At 41.8% G+C, this 14,846-nt stretch overlaps 1 protein-coding gene across 2 annotated transcripts; it reads right to left on the minus strand.

Moving 5' to 3' along the window:
- Window positions 1-537: 537 nt before the first annotated feature.
- Window positions 538-11,928, minus strand: LOC119654588 (high mobility group protein Z-like). Of its 2 annotated transcripts, XM_038060048.1 has the most exons (3): window positions 11,431-11,604; window positions 1,414-1,595; window positions 538-1,352 (listed from the first exon to the last, which is right to left on the minus strand). In XM_038060048.1, the coding sequence occupies exons 2-3, from the start codon at window positions 1,561-1,563 to the stop codon at window positions 1,167-1,169; spliced, it is 336 nt and encodes a 111-aa protein (XP_037915976.1). In that variant the 5' UTR covers window positions 1,564-1,595; window positions 11,431-11,604; the 3' UTR covers window positions 538-1,166. The 2 variants fall into 2 exon arrangements, with proteins under 2 accessions (XP_037915976.1, XP_037915975.1); XM_038060047.1 differs by lacking the exon at window positions 538-1,352 and having other exon boundaries at window positions 1,569-1,595; window positions 11,431-11,928.
- Window positions 11,929-14,846: the final 2,918 nt, after the last annotated feature.

Below are 14,846 nucleotides of genomic sequence, written 5' to 3' on the forward strand. Positions count from 1 at the left end.
ATTTCCATCGCCGAACCTAAATTTCCGCCAACGTTGAATTGCTCGTTCCTTGATAGTACCATTTGGCTGAATTGTTGCCTTGAATAACAACCGACCACACCTGCTTCCTAACTTTGTTCCATTAAATAGGTAAAGCCTAGCTGAAGAACTGGATGAGGAAACAATCTAATGCAGCCGATGGATTCAGATGGCATCTGGAAGTTCCAAAGCAATAGCACAGAATTAATTATTGAAAGATGTTTTTTTTTCAAACGGTTCTATATTTAAAACTAGATGGTCATACAATACAATATGTATAATTTACAAATGACAAAGGATGCTCAGCACTCAACACCAAGAAATTATACGACATAAACAGATCTATGTGATGCAACGCAGCGATTTGAAGTGGCCATGACAAACGGTGGCGACTCCACCAACAACTGGTCTCGATTATTTCTCAACCAGGATCACTCCACCGCCAATCGCCGCGCGGAATCAGACAAATCCATTGTTTAAGTAACAATAGAATTATAAATTGGCAATACATATTTAGTCTTTCTGCTTCTTTACCGTTTAGAACACAAATTTTGCATTTTCAGTTTTTTGAACGCTCCAGGAATGTCAATAACTTCACTAGCATTCTTCACACCAATTCGCTTACGACAGAGGTCAGACTTTTCCTAGAACATTGCTCGCCTTCTTTACATGTTTTAATATTATATCAAAACGTTAAAATACCGAGTGCAGACTTATTTTGCATTAAAACTGAGCTACTTGCTAAGTGAAATAAGAAGTGAGTAATTAACTAAAAATCTGCTTAAGAATGAAAAGTGTAATTATCCGTCCTTTGTTTACCATTCATATATCATACAGCGAAATAAAAAAACGTTCTACTTCGGTTTTGTTTTGTTACTCTTATTCCTTAAAAATTTTTGTAACTTACAAAAATTGGGCTTGTTTAATATTTTCTTTGAAACTTTGTTCACAAATTAAACTAAATAATAGACAACTAAAGTATTTTTCTTATTTTGTCGATTTTGTTTGTTTTCTCTTTCGAATTCATAAAACTATCTATGAATAGACAATTTTACTTATTAAAATCAAAGATAAACGTTACTTGCTGTGTACATTTAGAAAAACGGAAATGACAAATCCCGCTAAAATACAAGAGCCTTATTTGTAATTTAATCACTTTCATCGCCGCCAGATTCATCTTCCGACTCATCTTTTTTCTTTGACTTCTTGGCGGGCTTCTTCGATTGCTTTGATCGTTTCTTGTTTGCGCCAATATCGGTTCCACCATTCGCTTCGTACTCTTTCACGGCTTTTGTGTATTCTTCCTTCATTTTTGCGGCTTTTGCTTCCCATTCCTAGAAAACGAGAAAAACTGTTAAATGCAAACATGTGAGAGTGGAACCTCCCGTGTCTTACAGATTTATCCTTCATTCCACGCCATAATTCGCCACCCTTTTTCGCGATCTCTGTCACTTTGATGCCAGGATTCTCTTTCTTGATCTGTTCACGGCTTTCGTTGAGCCACAGCATGTATGCGGATAGTGGGCGCTTTGGCTTCTCAGTCATCTTTGTTTGTATTAGAAGTGCTCAAGGACAATCTGCAATCGGAAATTGTTAACATATTTGAGTGGGACATTATACACATATATCGATTTGGCATCTGATTGCAATACGCCAGGAACAATTCTAATTTTTCTTGGAGTGACATCACCAATCGAAATGATTATTTGTCAGGCAAAACTGCTACATAATCAGCAACAAGTGGACTACTGGCATAAAAAGGCAGTAATAATCCCCTTGTACAAGATAAATAAATACTAACAAAAGCCATTTTGTTGCGATGAATTTTAAGTGATAACATCAATGTAGAACTTTTAAAAAGTTGTTTTTTTATACCTATGGCCCGTAGATGCCTTGGCTTCTCGAAGGGCACGGCCTAATAGACCTTTTAATATTTTTGTGAACAGAGCTTCCTAATATTTGTGTGCATTGAAAAACATTTTCGAACTAAACTACTCCAGTATAAATTGAAGTTACGATGAGGTCAACAAAATTATGCGTAGCTAAGAAAGGCATGAGGCTGAGGACAATTTGACTGGAATCAACGCTTAACGCGGTAAACGTGAAAATCACATTATTATTAGCAAAGCTATAGAGGTGAATGACGTCATCATCACATATCAATTCGTCAATACCATAACGAAGTGAGCTTATATGAAGAGGGGAGTGCAAAATCCTTTGCGTTTGCTTTAGTTTTTCAGTCATTTGTTTATCAGTATCAATTACTCCAGACAGACATATGTGTGTATGTAGGTATATATACGTGCTAAGGAAGTTTGTGGGTAGTATCTAATTCAGCTAGATTCGTGCAATAAAGCAACGGTATTCAATATACGTACTATGTATGCTTTTGTGCACGAAGTAAGTCGGGAATATGGGTATGATCAAGTTATATATGTGCAGTATATATACAGTATTCGGTAATAGGTAGTTTGTTTAGTAATAATAACCGCTTGCGCAACAATCCGATTGGATCGGACCCTTGAAGTGTGTTAGAGCACTTCATTCAAGACCGTAACGGGACACTACAGGATTACAATTCCCTCCCTATAGGAGGCAATGTGGTCAAAATTTCGCTCGCCCGAGATTACTCCCCTCATTTGCCTGAGTTACTCATAGCTGAGTCGATTGATATCCGACGTCAAATCATGGTCATTTCCGCACAACAGCCTTGTACTCTAACTCAGCTATATGGACAGTTCGTTTATAGTGAGGATAATTTCTGTCTTGTAAAAATAGGAAGGAATATCCTGGATTTGTTGCTATATAGGGATGGAAAAATGTACGTAGAAGCTTCTCACATAAGATGAATACAAAACTTTTATACCTGAAGTGCGAGCGGTGGCCGTGTGGGGTATGAAATGAAAGGAATCAATTAGAATTTTTCCAAACTGTTTCTGATTTTGATATTGGGAGGAATATAGGGAAGTGTGGGCTAAAATATGTGCCCCAAAAAGTGAAATAGGTCTCGTCCTCAGGATCTATCGAATCGAAAAATCTGAAAAAATCACAATAATGCATCATATGAAATTTAGGCCTCGAAGTACATTTCATATATCTTCTTAAATGAAGGTCATAATAGCATATTACCACATATTAGAAATTTACCCGGAAACCCCTTTAAGCTCATCCTAGGAGTACAAAATTTGACATCAGTATAAGTGAAAAAATAGGGTACCATTCACGGCCACAAATATACTTGGCCCCAACCGCAAAAGGAGTCGGAACGGTTGGTTTGACGATGAATGTAAGCTAGCTACGGAACGGAAGAATGCCGCATACCGAGTAATGTTGCATTCTCAAAGAACGCGGGCACGCGCAGAGACTTATCACGAACTCCGTCGAGCGGAGAAGCGACTTCACAGACGGAAAAAGGAAGCCTGGGAGAACCAACAAGTCTGTGAACTAGAAAAGTACAGGGAGCAACCGCACCAGGCGCGGAAGTTTTACCAACAAGTCAGCAGGATGAAGCCTTATACACCTCGATGCTCATCCTGCCGAAACAAAGCGGGAAATCTGATTTCCGACAGAATGGGCATATTAGAGCGATGGGTTGAGTACTTTGATGAGCTACTGAACAACCAGAACATCGGCGAGTTGGAGGTCACTCCAGTCCGTGCAATTCATCGGCTAAAAAATCATAAGTCGCCAGGAGCCGATGGAATTACAGCCGAATTGGTTAAATATGGAGGCGACCAGTTACACCTAGTGGTTCATCAACTTGTGCTCAACGTATGGGACAGCGAATCAATGCCTGACGATTGGCAACGAGGCATAATCTGTCTCATACATAAAAAGGGAGATATCACACAGTGCAGCAATTATAGAGGTATCACGTTGCTGAGTACCATCTATACGATATTCTCCGCTATCTTCCTAGGCCGGATAGCCCCATACGCCCAGAACATCATTGGCCCATACCAAAGAGGCTTCACTCCAGGCAAATCAGCAACAGATCAGATTTTCTCTCTGCGGCAGGCGATGGAAAAACTGTTGGAATATGGACAACAGTTGCACCATCTGTTCATCGACTTTAAAGCCGCCTATGATAGCATAACCAGGGTAAAACTGTACACGGCCATGAGGGAATTCGGTATCCCGACGAAATTAATAAGACTGACTAGGCTGACCCTGACCAATGTGCGAGGCCAGATAAAAGCAGCAGGATCACTCTCAAGACCATTCGATATCAACAACGGTCTACGACAAGGGGATGCGCTATCATGCGTCCTCTTTAACCTGGCCCTCGAGAAAGTGATCCGTGATGCTGAGGTGAATGCAAGAGGTACGATCCTCTTCAAGTCCACCCAACTACTGGCCTATGCTGACGATATCGACATCATGGGAAGAACCACCCGAGACGTACAAACTGCCTTCATCCAGATCGAGCAGGCGGCGCGAGATCTTGGGCTGCACATCAATGAAGGCAAGGCAAAATATATGGTGGCAACGTCAGCACCGAAGACGAATCAACCAACAACATCAAACCGCACTGGTCAAACACAAACACGAACAAGAATAAGGATAGGAGAATACAACTTTGAGACCGTTGACAATTTCTCCTATCTAGGGTCGAAAAGCACAACCGATAACAACTACGATGATGAAATCCGCACACGGTGGTTGTCAGCCAATAGAGCCTATTTCAGCTTACAAAGACTGTTCCGCTCGAAACGTCTCACCATAGGGTCAAAGCTCTTACTGTACAAGACTATGATCTTGCCAGTCCTCATGTATTCCTCGCAAACTTGGGTTCTTAGCAAGAAAAATTGCGAACTCTTGGCCGCGTTCGAGAGAAGAATCCTCCAAAGAATTTTTGGCCCCCTACATGAGGATGGACGATTCCGTAGCCTTCACAATGACGAAATCTATGAGCGATACCATGACCGTCCAGTTGTGGATAAAATCCGGCTCAATAGGTTACGGTGGGCGGATCACTTAATCCGTATGGATGAAGATGATCCCACCCGGAAAGTCTATAAGGGCAATATCTATGGTAGGAAAAGAAGACGAGGCAGACCCTGCCTAAGATGGAGCGATGGCGTGGGCCAGGACGCCAGACAGCTTTTAGGGATATCGAATTGGTGGACCTCGGCGCAAAACCGGTATGTCTGGAATTCCTTATTAAGGCAGGCCTAGACCGGATACCGGTTGTTGCGCCGTTGGTGATGGTGATTCACAAGGGAACACCTTAGCTCTGCTTTTTTGGCTTTTTAGGTATTTATATATCAATATCTGTCATTTGAACAGACATATATTTGTATCAATGGAGTTTGCAGTATTCAATTAACATACTTATGTGTAAGTATATGCTTTTGTGCACAGAGCAAAGACGAAACGCGGAGATGCTTTTGATCAATTTAGATACGTCTACATATATATATGCGCTAGTGCGCGGTATAAGCAATGATTGTCTAAGATGAGCAGAATGGCTTTAATATGTACATAAGAGTTTGAAAATATATGAAGAAATGTTGTGCACGAATATAATTTACCGCATGCGTGGGGGTTTCACAGTCACAACCTTTCCACCACATTTCGTGCCAATAGGTGTAACCGTTTCTGAAGAAAATCCGTGCGAGAAGCAAACCGATGGTAAAAAGGTTTTGCTCTTGACAAACCTTAGACACATTGCCTGCTGACCATATTTTGTAATTTTAGGATGAATTCAAGAACTTTCCCGTATTTTTTCTTGTTAATTTTGTAATAATTAGCCTGATTGGAATGGGATGTATGTTGAGCCCTACATTTCCATTGTGAATTTGGGCAGATTTTTCAATTGGATGGGTTCAGAGAACGAAACTTTTCGGGGCACACATTTTGAGTCCCCGCTCCCCCTTATCTTTTTACCCAATATCGGAAAGTACTAGTCGAACCGTTTCATACTCCACATGATCATATCCTGTAAAAAAATATCCGTTTCACATGTATGGGGAATCGTCTCTCTAACCCATCGTAAAATGATGCCACTTGTTGGATATAAGGAAAATTACAAACTACATGTTTCCATCAAATTTTTGCGCCAATAGCTTCAGTCGTTTCCAAATGTATCGAAATCTACTCCAATAGTTTTGTTTCACACAAAACCCTAAAAAGGCTGGAAATAGCTTCGGTATGGACATACATAATGTTGGTCCGCCCTAAATAATGAACGGCCCTCCCCGTCGGCAATCAAGACTTTCAACTCAACTTACGCAAACCAATGGACCGCAAGCAAAAACTTGAAAACGTCCATGTACTATTAGATAGTACCCGTAATGAGTTTAATTTTCTGTCTTGATATAAAGCTTGATATCTTTGTAGTGCACAAAAGTCGGGTAGCCAACAACGAAAAGCTATGATGAGATTGGCGGCTTTGATTTCGTTCAGAAAACAAAGCTTGTTCTAATTCGCATTCAGACTCTGCTGACAATCAAGTAATCCATCTCCAAATTTGAACGTCATCCGTGCCTGCTAGAAAAACCGTTACAAACGGACCCGTTCGCCTAGCCAAGTAGGGTGACAACCAAGCCCATCTCTGCGGTGAGGCGATAATGTCATGAAATCGCTCATCGCCGTATCAACGGCTGCTCGCCTATTGATTTCTTATCATTAGCCTGGCTATTTCATTCCAGCCCAGTCAGCGTTGCTCTCAATCTTCGAGCCACGAGAAACAAATACATAAAAAATGGTTAATTATAATAAACAGTCCAAGTAGATAGAGTGAGGTGGTGAGTCACTGCACTTGCGTTCGTCGCAGCCGAACTTGTAGCTCTCGAAATTGGTACAAGGGAATTGGACGCTTTGCGCCCGCATTACAAATCCACGGCTAAAAGCATCCCCCAAATTGTACAAGTCCAAAAGCCATCGTCAGCCACCGTGCTCACAACCCCCTCGAATTTCTCTCTGTGAATGAATTCAACACGCTTTCCTGTTACTGCATACGCGTCGTGCTCTGCACGCCTGCCTCCTGCTTTCAAACACTCGGTGAATGTGGTAAGGTGAAAGGGAGAAATAATTAGACGCACAAACACCCCCAACGGCCGACGCATAAAGTGGAGCAGATGGAGCAGATTGCGCGCCCATCAAACGTACGTTGAACGGAATCAGCGGAATGTTCGTGAAAGTGAGGACGGCTGTCGTTTCGGTTGTCAGCTCCGTTCACCATTTCGTACTATCGCTGGAGCGCGAGGTGGATTTACCAACAAGAGGGTTACCATTCGCGTTTCTTCAGAAAAGTCTAATTTGCATTTTTCCCGGTAAATATTTTTATCTAGTAAAGTTGCACAATATCCCGATGAGCGGACAAATTCCTTAAGTGAGTTATGTGGAGCTACTTGTGTAATGTGCTCTAGCGATAGATTACGTTGAACCCCAAACCATAGCTATGAGGGCTACTCTTACTGGAAGAAAAACTCTCATTACATGTCACCGTGTTTCCCGAAGGAGCATTTTGAAATTAATGCCAATAATTCGAAAATTGGAACTTTGATTATCTATTAGGAAGGGTTTCGTATTTGCTTGTGAACAAGAGGGTAGCGGCTTCGTAGTTCATGTTTAGGATTCCCTCCGCGGGAGGGCTCAATATCTCGTCAGCTGTAATAATGCGTGTGATCGTAATGATTGTAAACCATATATAGGTTTTATAGATCTGATTCTGAATTTCCAAACTTGATTTTTCCAAGTCGAACCAGATTTTCCCATTTCCATTTCAAATTTTTTCCAGTGTTCCACTATGAAGTTCTATACCATCTTTGAAAAACATCTGAACAGCTAATCAATCTTCTATTTGTTCTAAAGATCTAATCCCCTCAATCTTCAATTTTTTTTCAAGACCTCTAGATATAAAATCATGTACTTGCCACTGCAATTAATTCCGCCGTTTCCTGTAGAACCTCATTAATGTCCTGATAACCGAGAAGACCTCCAAAATATTAAGCTTAAATTGTGGCGTTGCTATTACTTTCAGACATTTACTCGTCCTGGAGGACGCCATTGCACCATTTTATTCTCATACAGGCTCATTAAAGCAAATAATGAAAGAAAATTGTTGGGGCCCAGATTTTTTTTCAGAAAATTCCAGCTCCATTTTTATCCAGAGGTAAAAATTTCGTATAAGACATTGTAGTAACATTTTTCTTTTAAAAGATTTGAAATGGAAAAGTTTAAATCTGAAATTGACTTGCAAAAATCTGCAATTTTCGAAAGTATTTTGGAGAATTCTGAATTGGTTTGAGAAATTCCGAATTTGACAAAGCCTACACATATATTTAGCATATTATTCCGTCATAACATTACTACAATTTATATTAGTTCAATAATTATATCAACGTCACTTCTTGCCTAAAATTTGTAACGAGGCACTTAATTATTGACATAATAATATCCTGTTTTTGGTTGTCACTTAGTCATTTCGTTCTATATCAATTTTTTTATAGTTTTCTGCCCTAGATCCTAACGATGTCTATGGAGAAGGACATTAACAAGTTTAAATGCAAATATCCTATAACTCTATGACTTCATTTGGATACTTTAGGCAGAGACTATAAGCTTGGATGTATTATAACAGAAAATTTTCTTTTAAAAATATCTGCATGATTTTGGATATCGTGAGCTAGGATTAAAAGTAATCTGCCTGTTCTTATGAGAAGAAGCCCCCCCACACTTGCTATAAACAAGCAAAATCGATAAAAAAGTCGAAAGTGATAACACATTTTATTTCGATTTTTGAATCCAATAAAGATTTCAAATAAAAAATGTTTTTATGCGTGGGATTATGAAGAAAATGTTCTGAAATTTCTTCAAAAATGGAACATCCTGATGTTATATTCGTATAAATTAAATTTTTGCAGCCTCCTCTAAATGAACGCGGAAGCTAATCTCCACTAAAAAAAGCGCATTAAAAACTATGTTTTCACTTGAATCTTCTAGAAACATAATTTTCTATGGAAACTAAATTGGACTTTTCAAAGCTGTTACTTTCTGGGTTGCACGTAACACATCAAGGTAACTTTGATTTAAAAGGATCGAGGGAGCACAAACAGAAATATAATATATTTACAATTATTTTGAAGGGACCCTTCTCGACATTCATTTGTTTTATTCAGGCAGTAAAGTTCATCCTCACAATATTTTCAAGGAAAGATAGTAGTGTGTTGATCGAACATGTGGAAGTATATGTAAAATATACTTAAACCTCAAGTCAGTAAACCGGAAGCTGGACGCTTCAGGTACGAAAGGTTTTGTGTATTTCTTAGTAGTAGCACTCTCAATATAGAGTATCCACTTTCGGGTGATATTGACATTCATAGTCTTCAATTTTCAAAGAAGCACGTATTATAACGTTAGTGATAGTGCGATTTCCACCAAACTTGGTAAGATCATGCTCTAAATTATAGCCTAAATCACTGCAAAATGCGCTGGTGGTGGTGCTAGAATGAACTTAAGGGGGGTTTTGCAGCGAATTACTAAAAATTATAGTAATATACCATTATCAACTTTATTTGAACAGATATCGGTATGGAAGGTATTTCGGAGCGAAGGCACCATATAGTGGCGGCCTCCTGATTTTTCGGTTGGATAGTTTCGGAGAATGGCCCCCCTTAAAGAAATGATCACTTTCAACCCCCCCCTTCAAACAAATGTCAAAACTAAGACTAAGTACTAACCGAGACCTTTAATTTGATAACCCACATGACTATATTTGGTGAAAAAAAATTGTACACCCCCTATTTGCATGTATGGGGACCCCCCTTAAAGTCCACATAACAGACTGTAACTCACTGTATGCGTGAGCGTTCATAGTTCCCACTTTTCTACCAAATTTGGTGTCAATCGCTATAACCGTCTCCGAGAAAAATGCGTGTGACGGACAGACAGTAAACCGATTTTAATAAGATTTTCTGTTTATACAAAACCTTAAAAATCTATACCTTACGCATATTTGCTTTCATTGAATAACTGCATGTGTGAGAAAGGAGATAGAATCAAATCAAGCCAAGTAGCAAACTCGGAATTAACAGAACCAAGAAAGTTCCTCAGGAATAACAATGCGCTTAACCTTAACGCTGACACTTGTAGCACTACGGGAACAATATACGGAATAAAAAGAACGTTTGTACTGAACCACAAATTTGTTCGCTGGGTGATTACTTTCAGCCCATTTGCTGCTGTGTAGATTCTTGTTTTTTTGTAAAAGACGATTTTAAACTAAGGAACATTCAATCAACGGACACTGTCTTTTCCGAAATCCAAATCAAGCTAAGTCTTTGTGGCGAGATCTAACACCGCAAAGATTTGTCTTCCTGATAATTCGACGTTCAACTTCAAAATAGTACCTTCACGAGTGAAAATGTTGAGGACTGATTTGTATTAAAGTAAAACACGCTACCAGTTAAAATGAAGTGCTCTAGCTCAGATAATGCAGGGGCGATTACAGCATGTACATTTCTAGAATTTATATATATTTTATTACTTCATTCACAACAACTTACAATCTGTAAAGGCAATTTTTAAGCAGTCAAACACGCGCCAGAAACAGTATAAGCGGCAACTCAAAGCACTAGGCAAAGTACAACGAACGTGTCCACTTTGTACGAGAACTGAACAAGCCACCACCGCCGTAAGTATACGCGCTTCACGTTCGCCTCTACTCGACGCACCTCAACGTCTTCTCGACTTGCAACAATCCAACAACGGTCGCTCCGTCAGGTCTGCCGTGTAGGCCAAGTACGAGCGCATCACCCCTCCGCCGCGCGTTCCCTTCCCGGCCTATCGACCGGTCCCGACTCGACTCGGAACAAAATGTCTTCTGCTCCGTGCGAGCCAAGGAAATTCAATTCAAGTCGTGCGACATTTTGGCGCGAAATGGCCGATTTTCGGAAAATTCTTCCACGCGCCCCGAGCTGAGTATGCCAAAATGTCCGCAAAATTATTTCCGAATTTTCGTAGAAGACCGTTTTCCATTTGGCCGCCGGCCGCGCGAGAAATCCGACTTGGAATTTTCGCCTCCATAGTGGACTCAAGTGATGCTTGCCCAAAGCCATTTTTGTATGAAAATTTTTTCGACAGACGGCAATTTTGTGATGACGAAAACATTGCCGAGGCGTAATTGCGGGCCAGATGGACCGCGGAAACACCCCAAAAGATTCGTATATTTAGCGATTCCTCCAACAATTCCTCCTCACTGAAAACCAGCCGCCTTTCCGCGAATAAGCGGCCGCTTCCAGGCGCCATAGAAATTGTTCGAAGAAAACGCGAAAGAAACCCACGCCAAAATGGGTCGATGAAATCGTAAAATTTATATAATAAATGGCCCCCAATTTCTGCGGACCAGGCAAAATAAAATACTACAACGGTCCAGTTATCGATCGTAGAAGATGGGTTTTTACTCACCTGAAGAAATTTTCGCAGTAATTTTACGGTGAAAACGGACACTAAAAATTACACAAGCCACAAGGAATATTTCTTCCACTGCACAGGCAAAGAACGAACGAGCTACGGAGACACGGCCTCGAGCCAGCGATTCACACAACTCAATACGGCACACTCTCGTCGCACTCGGGCTCGAAGTCGACTCGCAGGCAGCGGCGAGAACGCGGGGCGCGTTGGGCTGCGGCGGTCGACGGACGCGCTGGCCGAGCGTCCGTGGCGCGGCCCGTTGGCGCGGGAACGGACTGTACACGGCGTTTTCGAACGCCGGCTGCACCGAGGTCCCGACCGCTTGGTCCGCTCGCACAGGATTTTCTCGGAAAGCGGCTTCGTTACGTTGCAAGGAAGGATATGCATGGAGGGCAGTCTCTGCAGCAGCTTGGGTCCGTTGGCTTGGGACGGACGCGCTCATAGTCTCCTTCGCAATGGGAGATGCTCTATTGCAAGGAAGTGCCTCGTGCCCGTGCGACGTGCAGAACAAGCTCCGCAGAGTTCGTTGTTCACAATCGAGTCGATTGTTTTCAAACGGCTTGTGTACGTACTGCAAAATGCACAGGGCTACTCCGTACGCCTGCTGATAATCGCCAAGCCAATTCATTGGTGTCGGGGCCGTGCTAGGTTGATTTCTCAGAATTAACTACTTAACAACTTGGGGAAAATGGCTAATGCTAGCTGGTCAATTTGATCACGGTGCCCTTATTTAACAATTTTTATGTTTATATTGCAGCTGCATTATTTTTTTCCTTTCAAAGCTTTATTTAAAATAAAATCTCATCAAAACCGGTCCAATGCGTTTGCCCACTTGTTTGTCACACCATTTTTACTCGAAAACCGATGAAGCGGTTGTAACGAAATTTCCTAGGAGTACATACTATGTACACACTTACATATATGGCCTATGCAATCCTTCGCATGCAAGGAGCGATTTCCAAAATCGGTTGGCTTCCAACTCTGCGTGAAAAAAGTTTCGTTTCAAGTTCTCAAATCACGTTAATTTGTTCGTTTTTATAAAGGTTTTGTGTATAACAAACCCGTCTGGTATCTTTTAGCAGACTCTTAAAATTTTTTTAGAGAAGGATTTATTTATACATTATTTCCTTTTCACACAACAAAGTATACGAAAAATTGTTATTTTTGGCTCCAATATGGAGGTGATATAGTTACCTAAAAAATCAATTTTTAAGTGGCTGACATAATATCTCAGGTTTAGAAACTCGAACGAAGAAAATTCGAAATGAAAATATAAGTGTAAGGTAGCCGTTATCGCCTGTACTAGAATCGAGACTATTTTTGTTTTTAAATTACGTTGTTAATAAAAGGTTGAAATATTATCGAAAATTCATAATTCTGATACGGGCATAGTAGAACAATCCCTCAAGATTTGAGGAAAATCGGTGCAGTAGATCGTTCGTAATCATGTCAGCCAATCTAAACAAGTCGGATACTGGAAGCTCGGCACTTAAGGTATAGGCATATATTAGGGTCCACGACTTTCCATTTAGACGTAGTTCCTAGTGTATATACAGTTAGGAACAAAAGTGTTTGTACAGCCTATTTTTTCAAATATTTAAAAAGTTAAGTTAGTTCATCTTTTATCCATATTGTCTAGGAAATTCAGAAATAGCATATTTCATTGAGGACAAATGTGTAGGTAGGGGGTTGGTAGGTATCAGTGGCCGCTCCGTGGAGTTTTGATGAGATGAGATGAGATGAGAGAGCAGTCTAGCCGGCTCGGATATTCAGAGCCAGCCCGTAGCATTCACGAAGAAAGCGGCTGTCCCACGCTGCAGCTAGAAATTTCTCTGAGTTATCCAAGGAATGATTTACCTAGTGTCCGTAGCCTGACTCCAGCACGCGTTTGGCATAGGAGCTCGCGTGATCGGGCTATGTTATAAGCGGCCAAATTCTCCTTGGCTTGGCAGAGCTCGTAAGCCTTCGCCATCTAAGGCCCGCGGCAGCTAGGTAGTGCGAGTAGACTCCTCTCCTGACAGCTGCCAGCGAAACGCCGACTGTATTCACTGAAGAGCTGCCGAGAGCAAAGCGTCGCCTGGTCAGTGCGTCAGCCTGCTCAGCGCGTCTTTGCACTGCCCCACCAGCCTGGAAGATGTCGTCGCTGAGTACAAGGCCTTGATGGCTGCTTTGCTGTCGGTCAGATTGGCTATATTATGCTTGGGGCTCGAATCTCGCACTTCCACTTTGCCCTGGTAGGAAACTTCACAGCACAGTTTCTCGTGAAGTTCAGCTTGCATGGGGCATAGTCCGTGGGGAATGCCCAGATTTCCAAAGGTACTTCGTCTAGGATGTTGCTGTGGTCGTAGGACTTCGTTGCCCAGCATCCGGACTCACGTAGTCTAAAGGCACTGCACGTTGCAACAGATTTGATGTGGAGGTCTATGGGGAGGAGATGCAGGAGTACATTGAGAGCATCTGCCGGCAGAATTGCAGAGCTCCAGTAGCACCTGCACACGCGGTTCTTTGAATCATATTAAGCTTCATCCTTTCGCATTTTTTGCTCAAAGCCTGCCACCATACAACAGAGCAGTACGTTAGGATCGGATGCACTACAGCGGTGTACATCCAGAGAACCGTCCTCGGCCGGAAACCCCATTTCTTTGCAAAGGTTCTTTTGCAGGCATAAAAGGGCATACAGGCCTTCTTAACCCTCAGTTCTATATTCAATCTCCAAATAAGCTTTGGATTCAGGATTACACCATTCAGCCGTGGTGGATAGAATTCAAGTATCCTTGGTTTCGTGGTGAATAGCGTTAGTTCCGTTTGAGTTGGGTTTATGCCGAGTCCGCATCTTGCGGCCCACAGATACACCTTTCGCAACGCTCCTTCCTTTATGTCGCTCATAATGAACAGAAACATGCCTGACACTAATATCACCAAGTCGTCGGCATAAGCCACACCTTCACTCCGCTGCTGTCCAATGTTCGTAAAATGTCGTCCATTACTATTAACCAGAGCACCGGAGAGATGGTGCCACCCCGGGACGTGTCGCTGTCACAGCTCTGGTCAAGCGGTTGTCTCCCAGATCCAACTGGATTATCCTGGTACTTAGCATGGATATAATTCAATGCGTAAAATACCCCTCCAATCCAATACTGGTCAACGCTTCCTTGATGGCGTTGGTACTAGTGTCAATTACCTCGTAGAGGGCGGTTTCTGTGGATTTTCCTTTGAGGTAGGCATGCTGGGGCTTAGAGAAAGGCGTTCTCTTCATAATCGTCCTTAAATGGATGTCCAGGACACGCTCTAGGGTCTTCAGCACGAAAGAGGTCAGGCTGATTAGTCGAAAGTCCTTCGTGGACTCATTACCGCGCCTGCCCGCTTTCGGTATGAAAACCACTCGTGGGCGTCTCCAAGACTGTGGTATG

Source organism: Hermetia illucens, chromosome 4 (assembly GCF_905115235.1).
Source record: "Hermetia illucens chromosome 4, iHerIll2.2.curated.20191125, whole genome shotgun sequence".
In the NCBI taxonomy this organism is placed as follows: domain Eukaryota; kingdom Metazoa; phylum Arthropoda; class Insecta; order Diptera; family Stratiomyidae; genus Hermetia; species Hermetia illucens.

Coding starts and splice junctions, on each gene's coding strand:
- LOC119654588 (XM_038060047.1), bottom strand. CDS start 11,878: ATGAGCGCGTCCGTCCCAAGCCAACGGACCCAAGCTGCTGCAGAGACT.